The 18,937-nt window shown below is 40.6% G+C and overlaps 1 protein-coding gene across 11 annotated transcripts in view; it reads right to left on the bottom strand.

Moving 5' to 3' along the window:
- Positions 1-18,937, bottom strand: part of FBRSL1 (fibrosin like 1) — a 1,105,387-nt gene that overhangs the window by 84,900 nt on the left and 1,001,550 nt on the right. For all 11 annotated transcript variants that reach the window (XM_053701877.1, XM_053701879.1, XM_053701878.1 and 8 more), the window contains exon 6: positions 1,597-1,645. In XM_053701877.1, coding sequence (XP_053557852.1) covers positions 1,597-1,645 — 49 coding nt within the window. The remainder of the gene's footprint in view (positions 1-1,596; positions 1,646-18,937) is intronic.

The raw sequence follows: 18,937 nt of genomic DNA, 5'->3' as shown, positions 1-18,937 counted from the left end.
ACCTGAACAGCATTTTGCCTGGGATAATGGTGGCTCATGGTCAAATATTTTATCTCTAACTTAAAGTTCTCTCAATGCATGAGGAACAAAAAGGAACAGGGGGTTCCACCTGAGCATCAAAACATAACTGACAAGCAGCAACTTCGCCTGGGATAATGGTTTGAAAAGCCTCTTGATCCATCTTATGTAATAAAAAAGGATAAAGTGTAAAAATTCTTTATTTGAAAATAAAAAATAACTGTGTACTGTGTCTTTAAATAGAAATGTGCGTTAGCGCAACAAACCAAATAGACCTCAAGCTACCTATACACCTCAGTAGCTTTACTGAGGTGCCTACCTGTCCTGCAGCTCATTTTCAAATACAGAGCAGTTACAGAGCCCTAACTGCTGGGGAAAAAAATGCACTCCATGACCAAAAGTTAAAGTATAAAAACTACTATAACACACTGAGCCACCATAAATCACCTCAGTGTCTCAATGCCCAAACTGCCTAAAAGAAACCGCAAACATGAAGTTTAATAAAGCCCCATATTAAATAAGACAGCTTTTAGCTGTAACAAGTGCCAGCAATCTGCTTGCAAAAGGAAATTAAAATGGCACTTACCTGAAAGTGCTGTCCGGCAGCAGGACAGCTCACCTGGTTTGAGAGGGTGCAGCACCTCACATGGACCCGTGAAGGGAGAAAAACTGAGTAAACCTACTTAGGTTTTCTAGTTAGGGCAGCAGATTCTTGAGAAAATGCAGTGAGGATTGTACCTCACAAGTTCAAGTGCTCAAAAGCCACCAATGCCCTACTGAAGAGGCTGATGTGGACTAGGCTAGACCCCAGAAAAGAACAGAGTAAGCTTACTCTGCTAAAAAAAATAATTAAATCTTGACAACCTCAGACACCTAAACTTCACCTCCTCCTTGCACTACACGCAAAGAGAATGACTAGAGGATTGTGGGTAGGGGAGTGATATTTAACAGCTTTGCTGTGATGCTCTTTGTCTCCTCCTGCTGGCCAGGAGTGATATTCCCAACAGTAATTGATGATGATCCGTGGACTCACCGTGTCATGAGAAAAAAGAAAGAATGTCTAAAATTTAGGAGGGTGCATGGCCTAGCTAGAACCTCAGCTAACCATGCACCTAATAGCACTAGAAAAAGGTCATGATTGGTGGTCAAAATATAAACAAATCTATCAAATTGATATCTATGTTTAATGCAAATATCCAAAATTGCCTTTTGATTGCATCGTGTAAGCTGTGGATGCCTAGTATCACTTAGGGGAGTTTATATTTTTTATTATGAAAAAGCCTGCACAAGTAAAATATTTCAGTGGACGAGAATTTTTTTTGCTCCCCCCATCTTTAACATTGGTTGCACTAGTAAATTTTCCTTCTGAACTGGTAGCTTATCTCCCCTGGTTGGTAAACTATAGTGATATTTGTGTGTGTGTTGTATAACTAATTATTGCAAACATTTCCTTAGTTCAGAAGTGACGGAATTGCACATTACTGATAAAGGGAAAACTAGGTCTGTAATAAAATGAAGCTATAGACAGGGAAGAAATAGTGCATATACGAAGGTACAAATTATTTCTGACTTGCTTACCTGCTGGGGCCACCGGAGAGAAAAGCTTCTCAGAACCAACATTGGAACACTGAAAGTAGAGAGTAAGAATGTTAAAAGTGAATGAGCACCTTTACTTAGTAATGTTTTTCTAATGAATTCCAAAATACTGATTATACAAATATAGAACATATAAACAAACGCACACATGATCTACCTATGTAATAGTATGTATGTATAATCAGCATTAAACTGAAATGTTATTTCTGGTGAGAGGGTAAAAGCTCTGGTGTAAAGAACAATTATATAAAATAATGAATTGATAATCTTATCTTCACATCCCACCCCACACACTATAATAGATAACTCTCTTCCACAGACCTCCTCAGCAAACAGTGTAATGTTTGCAGTAGAGCAGGGTAAATGTATGTATATACACACACAATGTCGGAGAATGAAAAAACATAATTTATGCTTACCTGATAAATTTATTTCTCTTGTAGTGTATCCAGTCCACGGATCATCCATTACTTATGGGATATTAACTCCTCCCCAACAGGAAGTGCAAGAGGATTCACCCAGCAGAGCTGCTATATAGCTCCTCCCCTAACTGCCATTACCAGTCATTCGACCGAAAACATGCAGAGAAAGGAAAACCATAGGGTACAGTGGTGACTGTAGTTTAATGGAAAAATTACCTGCCTTAAAGTGACAGGGCGGGCCGTGGACTGGATACACTACAAGAGAAATAAATTTATCAGGTAAGCATAAATTATGTTTTCTCTTGTTAAGTGTATCCAGTCCACGGATCATCCATTACTTATGGGATACCAATACCAAAGCTAAAGTACACGGATGACGGGAGGGACAGGCAGGCTCTTTATACGGAAGGAACCACTGCCTGAAGAAACTTTCTCCCAAAAACAGCCTCCGAAGAAGCAAAAGTGTCAAATTTGTAAAATTTGGAAAAAGTATGAAGAGAAGACCAAGTTGCAGCCTTGCAAATCTGTTCAACAGAAGCCTCATTCTTAAAGGCCCAAGTGGAAGCCACAGCTCTAGTAGAATGTGCTGTAATTCTTTCAGGAGGCTGCTGTCCAGCAGTCTCATAGGCTAACCGTATTATGCTACGAAGCCAAAAGGAGAGAGAGGTAGCCGAAGCTTTTTGACCTCTCCTCTGACCAGAATAAACGACAAACAGGGAAGACGTTTGTCGAAAATCCTTAGTTGCCTGTAGATAAAATTTCAGGGCACGGACTACATCTAGATTGTGTAGCAGACGTTCCTTTTTCGAAGAAGGATTAGGACACAAAGATGTAACCACAATCTCTTGATTGATATTCCTGTTAGTGACCACCTTAGGTAGGAACCCAGGTTTAGTACGCAGAACTACCTTGTCTGAATGAAAAATCAGATAAGGAGAATCACAATGTAAGGCAGATAACTCAGAGACTCTTCGAGCCGAGGAAATCGCCATTAAAAACAGAACTTTCCAAGATAACAACTTGATATCAATGGAATGAAGGGGTTCAAACGGAACCCCCTGTAAAACATTAAGAACTAAGTTCAAACTCCATGGTGGAGCAACAGTTTTAAACACAGGCTTGATCCTAGCTAAAGCCTGACAAAAAGCTTGAACGTCCGGAACTTCTGACAGACGTTTGTGTAAAAGAATGGACAGAGCTGAAATCTGTCCCTTTAAGGAACTAGCGGATAAACCCTTTTCTAAACCTTCTTGTAGAAAAGACAATATCCTCGGAATCCTAACCTTACTCCATGAGTAACTCTTGGATTCGCACCAATATAAGTATTTGCGCCATATCTTATGGTAAATCTTTCTGGTAACAGGCTTCCTAGCCTGTATTAAGGTATCAATAACTGACTCAGAAAAACCACGTTTTGATAAAATCAAGCGTTCAATTTCCAAGCAGTCAGCTTCAGAGAAATTAGATTTTGATGTTTGAAGGGACCCTGGATCAGAAGGTCCTGTTTCAGAGGTAGCGACCAAGGTGGACAGGATGACATGTCCACTAGATCTGCATACCAAGTCCTGCGTGGCCATACAGGCGCTATTAGAATCACTGATGCTCTCTCCTGTTTGATTCTGGCAATCAATCGAGGAAGCATCGGGAAGGGTGGAAACGCATAAGCCATCCCGAAGGTCCAAGGTGCTGTCAAAGCATCTATCAGAACCGCTCCCGGATCCCTGGATCTGGACCCGTAACGAGGAAGCTTGGCGTTCTGTCGAGACGCCATGAGATCTATCTCTGGTTTGCCCCAACGTCGAAGTATTTGGGCAAAGACCTCCGGATGAAGTTCCCACTCCCCCGGATGAAAAGTCTGACGACTTAAGAAATCCGCCTCCCAGTTCTCCACTCCCGGGATGTGGATTGCTGACAGGTGGCAAGAATGAGACTCTGCCCAGCGAATTATCTTTGATACTTCCATCATTGCTAGGGAGCTTCTTGTCCCTCCCTGATGGTTGATGTAAGCTACAGTCGTGATGTTGTCCGACTGAAACCTGATGAACCCCCGAGTTGTTAACTGGGGCCAAGCCAGAAGGGCATTGAGAACTGCTCTCAATTCCAGAATGTTTATTGGTAGGAGACTCTCCTCCTGATTCCATTGTCCCTGAGCCTTCAGAGAATTCCAGACAGCGCCCCAACCTAGTAGGCTGGCGTCTGTTGTTACAATTGTCCAGTCCGGCCTGCTGACTGGCATCCCCCTGGACAGATGTGGCCGAGAAAGCCACCATAGAAGAGAATTTCTGGTCTCTTGATCCAGATTCAGAGTAGGGGACAAGTCTGAGTAATCCCCATTCCACTGACTTAGCATGCACAATTGCAGCGGTCTGAGATGTAGACGTGCAAAGGGTACTATGTCCATTGCTGCTACCATTAAGCCGATCACCTCCATGCATTGAGCTACTGACGGGTGTTGAATGGAATGAAGGACACGGCATGCATTTTGAAGCTTTGTTAACCTGTCTTCTGTCAGGTAAATCTTCATTTCTACAGAATCTATAAGAGTCCCCAAGAAGGGAACTCTTGTGAGTGGAAAGAGAGAACTCTTCTTTTCGTTCACCTTCCATCCATGCGACCTTAGAAATGCCAGTACTAACTCTGTATGAGACTTGGCAGTTTGAAAGCTTGAAGCTTGTATCAGAATGTCGTCTAGGTACGGAGCTACCGCAATTCCTCGCGGTCTTAGTACCGCCAGAAGAGCACACAGAACCTTTGTGAAGATTCTCGGAGCCGTAGCCAATCCGAATGGAAGAGCTACAAACTGGTAATGCCTGTCTAGAAAGGCAAACCTTAGATACCGGTAATGATCTTTGTGAATCGGTATGTGAAGGTAAGCATCCTTTAAATCCACTGTGGTCATGTACTGACCCTTTTGGATCATGGGTAAAATTGTCCGAATAGTTTCCATTTTGAACGATGGAACTCTTAGGAATTTGTTTAGGATCTTTAAATCCAAGATTGGCCTGAAAGTTCCCTCTTTTTTGGGAACCACAAACAGATTTGAGTAAAACCCTTGTCCTTGTTCCGACCGCGGAACCGGATGGATCACTCCCATTAATAAAAGATCTTGTACGCAGCGTAGAAACGCCTCTTTCTTTATTTGGTTTGTTGACAACCTTGACAGATGAAATCTCCCTCTTGGGGGAGAGAATTTGAAGTCTAGAAGGTATCCCTGAGATATGATCTCTAACGCCCAGGGATCCTGGACATCTCTTGCCCAAGCCTGGGCGAAGAGAGAAAGTCTGCCCCCCACTAGATCCGTTCCCGGATCGGGGGCCCTCGATTCATGCTGTCTTAGGGGCAGCAGCAGGTTTCCTGGCCTGCTTGCCCTTGTTCCAGGACTGGTTAGGTCTCCAGCCTTGTCTGTAGCGAGCAACAGCTCCTTCCTGTTTTGGTGCAGAGGAAGTTGATGCTGCTCCTGCTTTGAAATTACGAAAGGAACGAAAATTAGACTGTCTAGCCTTAGGTTTGGCTCTGTCTTGAGGCAGGGCATGGCCTTTACCTCCTGTAATGTCAGCGATAATTTCTTTCAACCCGGGCCCGAATAAGGTCTGCCCTTTGAAAGGTATATTAAGCAATTTAGAAGTAACGTCAGCTGACCAGGATTTTAGCCACAGTGCTCTGCGTGCCTGAATGGCGAATCCGGAATTCTTAGCCGTAAGTTTAGTTAAATGTACTACGGCATCTGAAATAAATGAGTTAGCTAACTTAAGGGCTTTAAGCTTGTGTGTAATCTCATCTAATGGAGCTGATTCAAGTGTCTCTTCCAGAGACTCAAACCAAAATGCTGCTGCAGCCGTGACAGGCGCAATGCATGCAAGAGGTTGCAATATAAAACCTTGTTGAACAAACATTTTCTTAAGGTAACCCTCTAACTTTTTATCCATTGGATCTGAAAAGGCACAGCTATCCTCCACCGGGATAGTGGTACGCTTAGCTAAAGTAGAAACTGCTCCCTCCACCTTAGGTACCGTTTGCCATAAGTCCCGTGTGGTGGCGTCTATTGGAAACATCTTTCTAAATATCGGAGGGGGTGAGAACGGCACACCGGGTCTATCCCACTCCTTAGTAACAATTTCAGTAAGTCTCTTAGGTATAGGAAAAACGTCAGTACTCGCCGGGTACCGCAAAATATTTATCCAACCTACACATTTTCTCTGGTATTGCAACTGTGTTACAATCATTCAGAGCCGCTAACACCTCCCCTAGTAATACACGGAGGTTTTCCAGCTTAAATTTAAAATTTGAAATATCTGAATCCAGTTTGTTTGGATCAGAACCGTCACCCGCAGAATGAAGCTCTCCGTCCTCATGTTCTGCAAATTGTGACGCAGTGTCTGACATGGCCCTAATATTATCAGCGCACTCTGTTCTCACCCCAGAGTGATCACGCTTACCTCTTAGTTCTGGTAATTTAGCCAAAACTTCAGTCATAACAGTAGCCATATCCTGTAATGTGATTTGTAATGGCCGCCCAGATGTACTCGGCGCTACAATATCACGCACCTCCCGAGCGGGAGATGCAGGTACTGACACGTGAGGCGAGTTAGTCGGCATAACTCTCCCCTCGTTGTTTGGTGAAATATGTTCAATTTGTACAGATTGACTTTTATTTAAAGTAGCATCAATACAGTTAGTACATAAATTTCTATTGGGCTCCACTTTGGCTTTAGCACATATAGCACAGATATCTTCCTCTGAATCAGACATGTTTAACACACTAGCAAATAAACTAGCAACTTGGAAATACTTTTCAAGTAATTTACTATAATATGAAAACGTACTGTGCCTATAAGAAGCACAGAAAAAGTTATGACAGTTGAAAATTAATAAACTGAAAAGTTATAGCATCAAATCTTTGTAAAAAACACAATTTTAGCAAAGGATTGCTCCCATTAGCAAAGGATAACTAAACCTGATAGCAGAGAAAAAATAAATAAATACAGAAATAAACTGGTTTTTTTTATCACAGTCAACTACAATCTCACAGCTCTGCTGTGAGTGATTACCTCCCTCAAAACAAGTTTTGAAGACCCCTGAGTTCTGTAGAGATGAACCGGATCATGCAGGGAAGACAATAAACTTCTGACTGAATTTTTTGATGCGTAGCAAAAGCACCAAAAAAGGTCCCTCCCCCTCACACATAACAGTGAGAGAGATCAGTAAACTGTCATAAATTAAATAAAACGACTGCCAAGTGGAAAAAAATAGTGCCCAAAACATTTTTTCACCCAGTACCTCAGAAAATTAAACGATTTTACATGCCAGCAAAAAACGTTTAACATTAATAAATTGAGTGTTATTAAAAAGCCTGTTGCTAGTCCCTGCAAATTAGGCTAAAGTTTTATGCATACAGTATAATTCCAGTGAAGTGCCATTCCCCAGAATACTGAAGTGTAAAATATACATACATGACAGCCTGATACCAGTTGCTGCTACTGCATTTAAGGCTGAGTTTACATTATATCGGTATGGCAGAATTTTCTCATCAATTCCATTGTCAGAAAATAATAAGCTACATACCTCTTTGCAGATTAATCTGCCCGCTGTCCCCTGATCTGAAGTTTACCTCTCCTCAGATGGCCGAGAAACAGCAATATGATCTTAACTACTCCGGCTAAAATCATAGAAAAACTCAGGTAGATTCTTCTTCAAATTCTACCAGAGAAGGAATAACACACTCCGGTGCTATTATAAAATAACAAACTTTTGATTGAAGGTATGAAACTAAGTATAATCACCACAGTCCTCTCACACATCCTATCTATTCGTTGGGTGCAAGAGAATGACTGGTAATGGCAGTTAGGGGAGGAGCTATATAGCAGCTCTGCTGGGTGAATCCTCTTGCACTTCCTGTTGGGGAGGAGTTAATATCCCATAAGTAATGGATGATCCGTGGACTGGATACACTTAACAAGAGAAATAAGAGCATACAAGAGAAAGTAGTCATCTGCATTGTCTGTCACAATGTTTGCCTGAAGGGTGCAATATTGAGCTACAGGGATGGGACATGTAACCATGTAAATACTGTATTAAACTTTCATATTGCAGCATTACGATTCTACATTAATTCTCAAATTATCAGCCCATAACCAAGCAAAGAATATATGTACAATTATAGACTAGATGCAGTGTAAGAAAACGCACAGAAACAAAGCAACTAGGAAATGATCATCGCCATTTGGACTGGAGTAATAATGATATTATACAAAAAAATATAATAAATATATAAAAGTATAGGACAAGAATGTGCAAACTTTTTAAATAAAAGACCACACTGGTGTTTATGTCACGAAAATACATATGTAACAAAGTAGCAAATATTTAATTAGCTAGATAAATGTCACAATCCTCATACAGTTATATGCAGAAACGTGGAGGGGAGTTATATGCAGAAACGTGGAGGGGAAAAAAAAGAGTATGCCCAGCTTGATATATATATATGTGTGTGTGTGTGTGTATGTATATATATATATATATATATATATATATATATATATATATATATATATATATATATATATGTGTGTGTGTGTGTGTGTATGTATATATATATATATATATATATATATATATATATATATATATATATATATATATATATATATATGTGTGTGTGTGTGTGTGTGTGTGATAGAGATATATTATATATATATATATATATATACATATACACACACACACACACACACACTGGAAATACAAAGTCTACACACCCCTGTTAAAATGTCAGGTTTCTGTGATGTAAAAAAAAAATAATCATAAAGATAAATCATTTCAGAACTTTTTTCAACCTTTAATGTGACCTATAAACTACACAACTCAATTGAAAAACAAAACTGAAATCTTTACGGTGGAGGGAAGTAAAAAACAAAAAAAAAAAAAAAAAACTAATAATGTGGTTGCATAAGTGTGCACACCCTCTTGTAACTGGGGATGTAGCTGTGTTCAGAATTAAGCAATCACATTCAAAACCATGTTAAATAAGAGTCATCACACATTTGTCATAATTTAAAGTGCCTCTGATCAACCCTGAATAAAGTTCAGCTGTTCTAGTAGGTCTTTCCTGACATTTTATCAGTCGTGTCCTACACAAAAGCCATGGTGCTCAGAGAGCTTCCAAAGCATCAGAGGGATCTCATTGTTAAAAGGTATCAGTCAGGAGAAGGGTACAAAAGAATTTCCAAGGCATTAGATATGCCATGGAACACAGTTAAGACAGTCATCATCAAGTGAAGAACATATGGCACAACAATGACATTACCAAGAACTGGATGTCCCTTCAAAATTAATGAAAAGAAGAAAAAAAACTAAGTTTTTAAACAGTTTTATACTGGATTTTTATATCAGTATCTGTGCATCTTATTCCAGTATCTGTGCATCTTATTCTTTATAGTAGTGTCTATAACATGCAGTTAAATGAAAATGAGTGTTTACTGTCCCTTTAAGACAGAAGGCCGCAGAAGGTTACATTTAAACACACATTCAGTGGATGTTATGAGCAGTTCAATTTATAATCATTAATTTTTTTAAACATAACTGGTTCTGAAAATGTATATTCACCAAGCTTTCTATTAGCATTTTTTCTTTTTACAGTTCATTACAACCGAGTAATAAAAAAGTGATAGTGTGTAGTTTAGTCACCAGAAGACCTATTACTTATTGATTAAAGGGACATTATACACTAGAATTTTCTTTTCATAAATGTTTTGTAGATGATCCATTTATATAGCCCATACAGTTTAAAAAAAATGGATAGGTTTGCTTATTTTTAAATAACATTGCTCTGATTTTCAGACTTCTAACCAAGCCCCAAAGTTTGAGCAGAATACCAACATATACCTACTCCGGCTTGCTTCTGTTTGTGGAAAGGGTCTTTTCATATGCAAAGGAAGGGGGAAGGGGGAGTGTATGCTATTTTCCACTTGCAGTGGGTGTTCCAGTAAACTTTTTAACAGAGCTAAACTGGAAGCTTCTAAGTAAGTTTTTCACCGGTTTTATCCTAGATTTTTATTTCAGTATGTGTGAATATTATTCTTTATAGTAGTGTCTAATTACATGCAGTTATATGAAAATTGGTGTATACTGTCCCTTTAACAACTTAAGGACTATAATGTATGTAAAATTGTAAAAATAAAATATATATATTTTTAGAACCGAATACTTCTGCGCCCTCAAATTTTGGAAGTATGGAGAACAGAGGAGAAGCATCCAGCACTGGACCTTTTCCTTTAGCAAAGTACAAGTCCAACTTACATTTTGTTATTATTCCAGCTTCTGCCCTCTGCTTTTGTGCATACAAAATTATCCTTTGCTTTCTCCAGCAAAATGTCACCAATTTACTTTAGCCTGGGGGCCCATTCAAAGTTTTACCTCTAATACAGGGGAAGGCATTTTTCAAGCTGTAACCATTTAACTGTACTGATAACAGTCACTCAGGGGACTCAATATTGTTTACACATCCTGCTCAGTGGAATAAAGCAGCAGTGCCAGAACTCTGCCGGAGCTGTGAAGGAGACGTTTGCTCTCAGTTTTATGAGATTTCCTCAATTTGTGGCCGCCTCAACGGTCGTAAAAATAGCTGTAAATCAAAAGAGCTCCACAAAATTGCAATAACAAGCACAGAACTGAGCTGTGTGGAACATAACTGAATGCAGCAGGAGCGAGAAAGCAACGGCTGATTTAATAACAGGTGTGAGAGAACCTTGGCAGCACTGACCAAAGTGCAGTTCTTATGATAGATGCTCTAGTGTGAATTGATGCCAGACCAATAGGATGGTGCTTTGTGGAAATACCCAAGCCCTGCCCCTGTATCATACAGAAGTCTTGTTCCAACAGTGTGACTAAGAGCTGAGCTTAGACAAATAACTGGGAAAGACATAACACTGTTTAAAGCATTTGGTGGAACAGTCAACTTTTCGTCAAAACACGATTACACTTTAAAGCAGCTCCCTTGGCTCAGGACCCAATGGGTTTAGCAGATTCCTATTCATGTGGCTCGGGGACTGTAAAGCTGCAGCGCAACATATGTTATATCATTTTAATGAAGATTCTATTGTATAACAATTGTTTTTCTCTACGTGCCTGCACTAATCAAAGGAAAAAAGTCGACAATAACTATAAACCAAGTGGTTGAAAGGTGTTGATCTCATACAGATATAGTGTACAAGAACACAATGAACAAAATTATTGTTATAGCAAGTATAAAACTTCAAAATAATTACAGAATTTTTTTATTGCTATCATTTGTAAAGCACTTTCCTAGCTCTGAATAGAAACTAAACTAAAAAAAAATAAATATATTTTTGTAAATAGTTGTCTTTTTCCAGCTCAAACATTTATGGTGGGTGTCAAAACATGACCAAAGTGGGATTTGTCAAGGCTTGATACGATTTGGACAGCAGCATGACTGATTTTTGTCAGGGCAGCATGGAGTACTATATGTTCCAACAGCTCAGAAAGCAGACCCCCCCCCTCCCCCTTTGGAACGTGCAATCAAAGAGAGAGAGCCTGCCAGTGCACCTGTGACAATACAGCCTAGGACAAACGGCTGCCTAAGTCCCTTTAGCTGCCAAGCTCTGCACGATACTTGTTTTGGGCAAATGTAATGGTTTGTGTAAAATGGACAGTGAGGCCATTTACTGCCGGCCAACAAGTGATGCAGGCAGCTGAGGTGATATACAAAGGATGTTTTATAAGTAGTAGTAGTGGTGGTGGTTCCCAAGCAGAAAGAAGGATATTTAGCAAAAGTAGCAAATTGTACATTTATGATTATAACACATCCTACAGAAAGGTTTTGCTATGTGATTGAAATGAAAAGATTCAGTTATTTCAATTAAACGTCAAACCAGATTAAAAATGCAAAACTGTCACTTCTTTTGATTTAAAATAAAAATATGAGTAACTAAAGCAAAACCTTCACCCAACTTAAAGGGACACTGAACCCAATTTTTTTTCTTTTGTGATTCAGATAGAGCATGCAATTTTAAGCAACTTTCTAATTTACTCCTATTATCGATTTTTCTTTGTTCTCTTGAAATCTTTATTTGAAAAAGAAGGCATCTAAGCTAAGGAGCCAGCCAATTTGTGGTTCAGAACCATGGACAGCACTAGTTTATTGGTGCTGTCCAATCAGCAAGGACAACCCAGGTTGTTCACCAAAAATGGGCCGGCATCTAAACTTAAATTCTTGCTTTTCAAATAAAGATACCAAGAGAATGAAGAAAATTTGATAATAGGAGTAAATTAGAAAGTTGCTTAAAATTGCATGCTCTATCTGAATCATGAAAGAAAAAATTTGGGTACAGTGTCCCTTTAAAGGTAATGTTAAGTTTCATCAAGCAGTGCCCAGTTTTTAAAAAATCTATTAAAAACAGGGGCACTTTAATTGACGAAGCTTTACATTGCACCATATTTGTAGAAATACTTACCTCTTTGTCTTGAAAGCTGGATCGCTTATAACGTCGCTTCCCCCCGCCTGTCGCAAGCCTCTTCCTATGTCAGAAATGACGATTCTGGCCTTCCTCCAATCACGGCGTTGCTTTAGGCAATGCTTCCCCAGGGGGGAGAAGCCGTGATTGTAGGATGGCGGAATCGTCATTGCTGACGTAGGAAGAGGCTTGCGACGGGCTGGAGAGGCTTTCAAGATGAAGAGGTATTTCTACAAATATGGTGCAATGTAAAGTTTCATCAATGAAAGTGCCCCTGTTTTTAATAGTATTTTTAAAAACTGGGCACTACTTGATGAAACTTTACATTCACTTTAACTTTCTTTTAAAATTACGATAACTTTTTTTTAAAATTTCAATAACTTTTTTCATTCCCCTAGTGGTTGTATTCATCTCAAAGTATACTGAGGCATAACACATTAAAGGGACACTGAACCCACATTTTTTCGTTCATGATTCAGATAGAGCATGCAATTTTAAGCGACTAATTTACTCCTATTTTTCTTTATTCTTTGGTATCTTTATTTGAAAAAGCAGGAATATAAAGCTTACGAGCCGGCCCATCTTTGGTTCAGCACCTGGGTAGCGTTTGCTGATTGGTGGCTAAATGTAGCCACAAATCAAGCAAGCGCTACACAGGGTGCTAAACCAAAAATGAGCCATCTCTTAAGCTTACATTCCTTTTGTCAAATAAAGATACCAAGAGAACGAAGCAAAATTGATGACAGGAGTAAATTAAAAAGTTGCATAAAATTGCCTGCTCTATCTGAATCATGAAAGAATTTTTTTTGGGTTCAGTATCCCTTTAACTGCTAAAGACTCTTACAGTTGTCAAGAATGGCAGTGATTGCCAGTGTATGCTTTATTAAAAGGGACATGTAACCCAAAATGTTTCTTTCATGATTCAGATAGAGCATACAATTTAAACAACTTTCTAATTTACTTCTATAATCACTTTTTCTTTGTGCTCTTGCTATCTTTTGTTGAAAAGCAGAGTATGTTTTAGGGCTGCAACAACTAATCGGTAAGTTTGATCATAAATATAGCTGTCAACAAATCTTTTTTCTATTCGATTAATCGGAAAATAATCATCCGATTAATCGGATAGAAAATAAATAAATAAAAATGTTTGCGCAATACCATGTGCAGGAGTTTATCGGATTGAAGCAGCTGGTGCTGTGCAATTAACCAACTAATCGCTGACCACCTAATTGATAATGAGATTCTTTGACAACTATTTTTATGATCAATCTTACCGATTAGTTGTTGCAGCCCTAGTATGTTTAGGAGCCGGCCAATTTCTGGAGCACTATATGGCAGCAGGTTTGCAAAAATGTAATCCATTTGCAAAAGAATTAGATGGCGGCACTGTTTCCTGCCAAGCAGTCCTCCAGATACGGTATCTCTCCAACAAAAAATACCATAGGAACTAAAGAAATTTGATAATAGAAGTAAATTAGAAACTTTTTAACCCCTTCCCACCATTAAGACGCTCTATGCCGTCCTTACTGTGCTGGGTTTTAGCACCATAAGGACGGCATGAAACGTCCTAACCGTTCCGGCTGTCCTGAAAACATAACCACTTCCTATATGGGATTCCAGGCTGGAGGGTGTGATGAGTGTCATAGGCATCCCCCTGACCCGATCCCACCATTAAAATTAGGGCTGCAACAACTAATCGGTAAGTTTGATCATAAAAATAGTTGTCAACAAATCTCATTATCAATTAGGTGGTCAGCGATTAGATGGTCAGTTGCACAGCACCAGCTGCTTTAATCTGATGATCTACGGAAACTAAGATTGTGCAAAAAAAATTGCATTTATTTATTTTTTTAATCTTTTTTCTATCCGATTAATCGGACAATAATCATCCGATTAATCGGATAGAAAAAATAATAATAAATAAAAATGTTTGCACAATACCAGGTGCAGGAGTTCTTCGGATTGAAGCAGCTGGTGCTGTGCAATTAACCAACTAATCGCTGACCACCTATTTGATAATGAGATTCTTTGACAACTATTTTTATGATCAATCTTACCGATTAGTTGTTGCAGCCCTAATTAAAATCATTCGATCACAAACAATCACATGATTTACATTTCTACTCATTTGTTTACAGGAAGGGGTAAAAATGAATCTGAATGAGTCTGAATCGCAAAAGAAAAACATAATTTATGCTTACCTGATAAATTCCTTTCTCCTGTAGTGTAGTCAGTCCACGGGTCATCCATTACTTATGGGATATTAACTCCTCCCCAACAGGAAGTGCAAGAGGATCACCCAAGCAGAGCTGCTATATAGCTCCTCCCCTCTACGTCACACCCAGTCATTCGACCGAAAACCAAACGAGAAAGGAGAAACTATAGGGTGCAGTGGTGACTGGAGTATAATTTAAAATTTAGACCTGCCATAAAAAACAGGGCGGGCCGTGGACTGACTACACTACAGGAGAAAGGAATTTATCAGGTAAGCATAAATTATGTTTTCTCCTGTTAAGTGTAGTCAGTCCACGGGTCATCCATTACTTATGGGATACCAATACCAAAGCTAAAGTACACGGATGACGGGAGGGACAGGCAGAATCTTTATACGGAAGGAACCACTGCCTGAAGAACCTTTCTCCCAAAAACAGCCTCCGAAGAAGCAAAAGTGTCAAATTTGTAAAATTTGGAAAAAGTATGAAGAGAAGACCAAGTTGCAGCCTTGCAAATCTGTTCAACAGAGGCCTCATTCTTAAAGGCCCAAGTGGAAGCCACAGCTCTAGTAGAATGAGCTGTAATCCTTTCAGGAGGTTGCTGTCCAGCAGTCTCATAGGCTAAACGTATTATGCTACGAAGCCAAAAAGAGAGAGAGGTAGCAGATGCTGTTTGACCTCTCCTCTGTCCAGAATAAACGACAAACAGGGAAGAAGTTTGGCAAAAATCTTTATTTGCCTGTAAATAAAATTTCAGGGCACGGACTACGTCTAGATTGTGCAGAAGTCGTTCCTTCTTTGAAGAAGGGTTAGGGCACAATGATGGAACAACAATCTCTTGATTGATATTCCTGTTAGTGACTACCTTAGGTAAGAACCCAGGTTTAGTACGCAGAACTACCTTATCTGAATGAAAAATCAGATAAGGAGAATCACAATGTAAGGCTGATAACTCAGAGACTCTACGAGCCGAGGAAATAGCCATTAAAAACAGAACTTTCCAAGATAACAGCTTGATATCAATGGAATGAAGGGGTTCAAACGGAACACCCTGTAAAACGTTAAGAACTAAGTTTAAGCTCCACGGTGGAGCTACAGTCTTAAACACAGGCTTAATCCTAGCCAAAGCCTGACAAAAAGCCTGAACGTCTGGAACTTCTGACAGACGTTTGTGTAAAAGGATGGACAGAGCTGAGATCTGTCCCTTTAAAGAATTTGCAGATAAACCCTTTTCTAAACCTTCTTGTAGAAAAGACAATATCCTAGGAATCCTAACCTTACTCCATGAGTAACTCTTGGATTCGCACCAGTGTAAGTATTTACGCCATATCTTATGGTAAATTTTCCTGGTAACAGGTTTCCTAGCCTGTATTAAGGTATCAATTACTGACTCCGAAAATCCACGCTTTGATAAAATCAAGCGTTCAATTTCCATGCAGTCAGCTTCAGAGAAATTAGAATTTGATGTTTGAAAGGACCCTGAATTAGAAGGTCCTGTCTCAGAGGCAGAGACCAAGGTGGACAGGATGACATGTCCACTAGATCTGCATACCAGGTCCTGCGTGGCCACGCAGGCGCTATTAGAATCACCGATGCTTTCTCCTGTTTGATCCTGGCAATCAAACGAGGAAGCATCGGGAAGGGTGGAAACACATAAGCCATCCTGAAGGTCCAAGGTGCTGTCAAAGCATCTATCAGGACCGCTCCCGGGTCCCTGGACCTGTAACAAGGAAGCTTGGCGTTCTGGCGAGACGCCATGAGATCCATATCTGGTTTGCCCCAACGTCGAAGTATTTGGGCAAAGACCTCCGGATGAAGTTCCCACTCCCCCGGATGAAAAGTCTGGCGACTTAGGAAATCCGCCTCCCAGTTCTCCACGCCTGGGATGTGGATCGCTGACAGGTGGCAAGAGTGAGACTCTGCCCAGCGAATTATCTTTGATACTTCCATCATCGCTAGGGAACTCCTTGTCCCTCCCTGATGGTTGATGTAAGCCACAGTCGTGATGTTGTCCGACTGAAACCTGATGAACCTCAGAGTTGCTAACTGAGGCCAAGCCAGAAGGGCATTGAGAACTGCTCTCAATTCCAGAATGTTTATTGGAAGGAGACTCTCCTCTTGAGTCCATGATCCCTGAGCCTTCAGGGAATTCCAGACAGCGCCCCAACCTAGTAGGCTGGCGTCTGTTGTTACAATTGTCCAGTCTGGCCTGCTGAAGGGCATCCCCCTGGACAGATGTGGCCGAGAAAGCCACCATAGAAGAGAATCTCTGGTCTCTTGATCCAGATTCAGCATAGGGGACAAATCTGAGTAATCCCCATTCCACTGACTTAGCATGCACAATTGCAGAGGTCTGAGATGCAGGCGTGCAAAAGGAACTATGTCCATTGCCGCTACCATTAAGCCGATTACCTCCATGCATTGAGCCACTGACGGGTGTTGAATGGAATGAAGGACACGGCAAGCATTTAGAAGTTTTGTTAACCTGTCCTCTGTCAGGTAAATTTTCATTTCTACAGAATCTATAAGAGTCCCCAAGAAGGGAACTCTTGTGAGTGGTAAGAGAGAACTCTTCTCCTCGTTCACTTTCCACCCATGCGACCTTAGAAATGCCAGTACTAACTCTGTATGAGACTTGGCAGTTTGGAAGCTTGACGCTTGTATCAGAATGTCGTCTAGCTACGGAGCTACCGAAATTCCTCGCGGTCTTAGTACCGCCAGAAGAGAGCCCAGAACTTTTGTAAAGATTCTTGGAGCCGTAGCCAACCCGAAGGGAAGAGCTACAAACTGGTAATGCCTGTCTAGGAAGGCAAACCTTAGATACCGGTAATGTTCTTTGTGAATCGGTATGTGAAGGTAGGCATCCTTTAAATCCACTGTGGTCATGTACTGACCTCTTTGGATCATGGGTAAAATTGTCCGAATAGTTTCCATTTTGAACGATGGAACTCTTAGGAATTTGTTTAGGATCTTTAAATCCAATATTGGTCTGAAGGTTCCCTCTTTTTTGGGAACCACAAACAGATTTGAGTAAAACCCTTGTCCGTGTTCCGACCGCGGAACTGGGCGGATCACTCCCATTAGTAAAAGGTCTTGTACACAGCGTAGAAACGCCTCTTTCTTTATCTGGTTTGTTGACAACCTTGAAAGGTGAAATCTCCCATGTGGAGGAGAAGCTTTGAAGTCCAGAAGATATCCCTGAGATATGATCTCCAACGCCCAGGGATCCTGGACATCTCTTGCCCAAGCCTGGGCGAAGAGAGAGAGTCTGCCCCCCACTAGATCCGTTTCCGGATCGGGGGACCTCACTTCATGCTGTCTTAGGGGCAGCAGCAGGTTTTCTGGCCTGCTTGCCCTTGTTCCAGGTCTGGTTAGGTTTCCAGCCTTGTCTGTAGCGAGCAACAGCTCCTTCCTGTTTTGGAGCAGAGGAAGTTGATGCTGCTCCTGCCTTGAAGTTACGAAAGGCACGAAAATTAGACTGTCTAGCCCTTGGTTTGGCTCTGTCTTGAGGCAGGGCATGGCCTTTACCTCCCGTAATATCAGCGATAATTTCTTTCAAACCGGGCCCGAATAATGTCTGCCCCTTGAAAGGTATGTTAAGTAATTTAGATTTAGAAGTTACATCAGCTGACCAGGATTTTAGCCACAGCGCTCTGCGCGCCTGAATGGCGAATCCGGAATTCTTAGCCGTAAGTTTAGTTAAATGTACTACGGCATCAGAAATAAATGAATTAGCTAGATTAAGGGTTTTAAGCTTGTGTGTAATCTCATCTAATGGAGCTGAGTCAAGGGTCTCTTCCAGAGACTCAAACCAAAATGCTGCCGCAGCCGTGACAGGCGCAATGCATGCAAGGGGTTGCAATATAAAACCTTGTTGAACAAACATTTTCTTAAGGTAACCCTCTAACTTTTAATCCATTGGATCTGAAAAGGCACAGCTATCCTCCACCGGGATAGTGGTACGCTTAGCTAAAGTAGAAACTGCTCCCTCCACCTTAGGGACCGTTTGCCATAAGTCCCGTGTGGTGGCGTCTATTGGAAACATTTTTCTGAATATAGGAGGGGGTGAGAAAGGCACACCGGGTCTATCCCACTCCTTAGTAACAATTTCAGTAAGTCTCTTAGGTATAGGAAAAACGTCAGTACCGCAAAATATTTATCCAACCTACACATTTTCTCTGGGATTGCAACTGTGTTACAATCATTTAGAGCCGCTAAC

This window comes from Bombina bombina, chromosome 2, assembly GCF_027579735.1.
Source record: "Bombina bombina isolate aBomBom1 chromosome 2, aBomBom1.pri, whole genome shotgun sequence".
NCBI lineage: Eukaryota > Metazoa > Chordata > Amphibia > Anura > Bombinatoridae > Bombina > Bombina bombina.
This window is presented reverse-complemented; position numbering and strand designations above follow the sequence as displayed.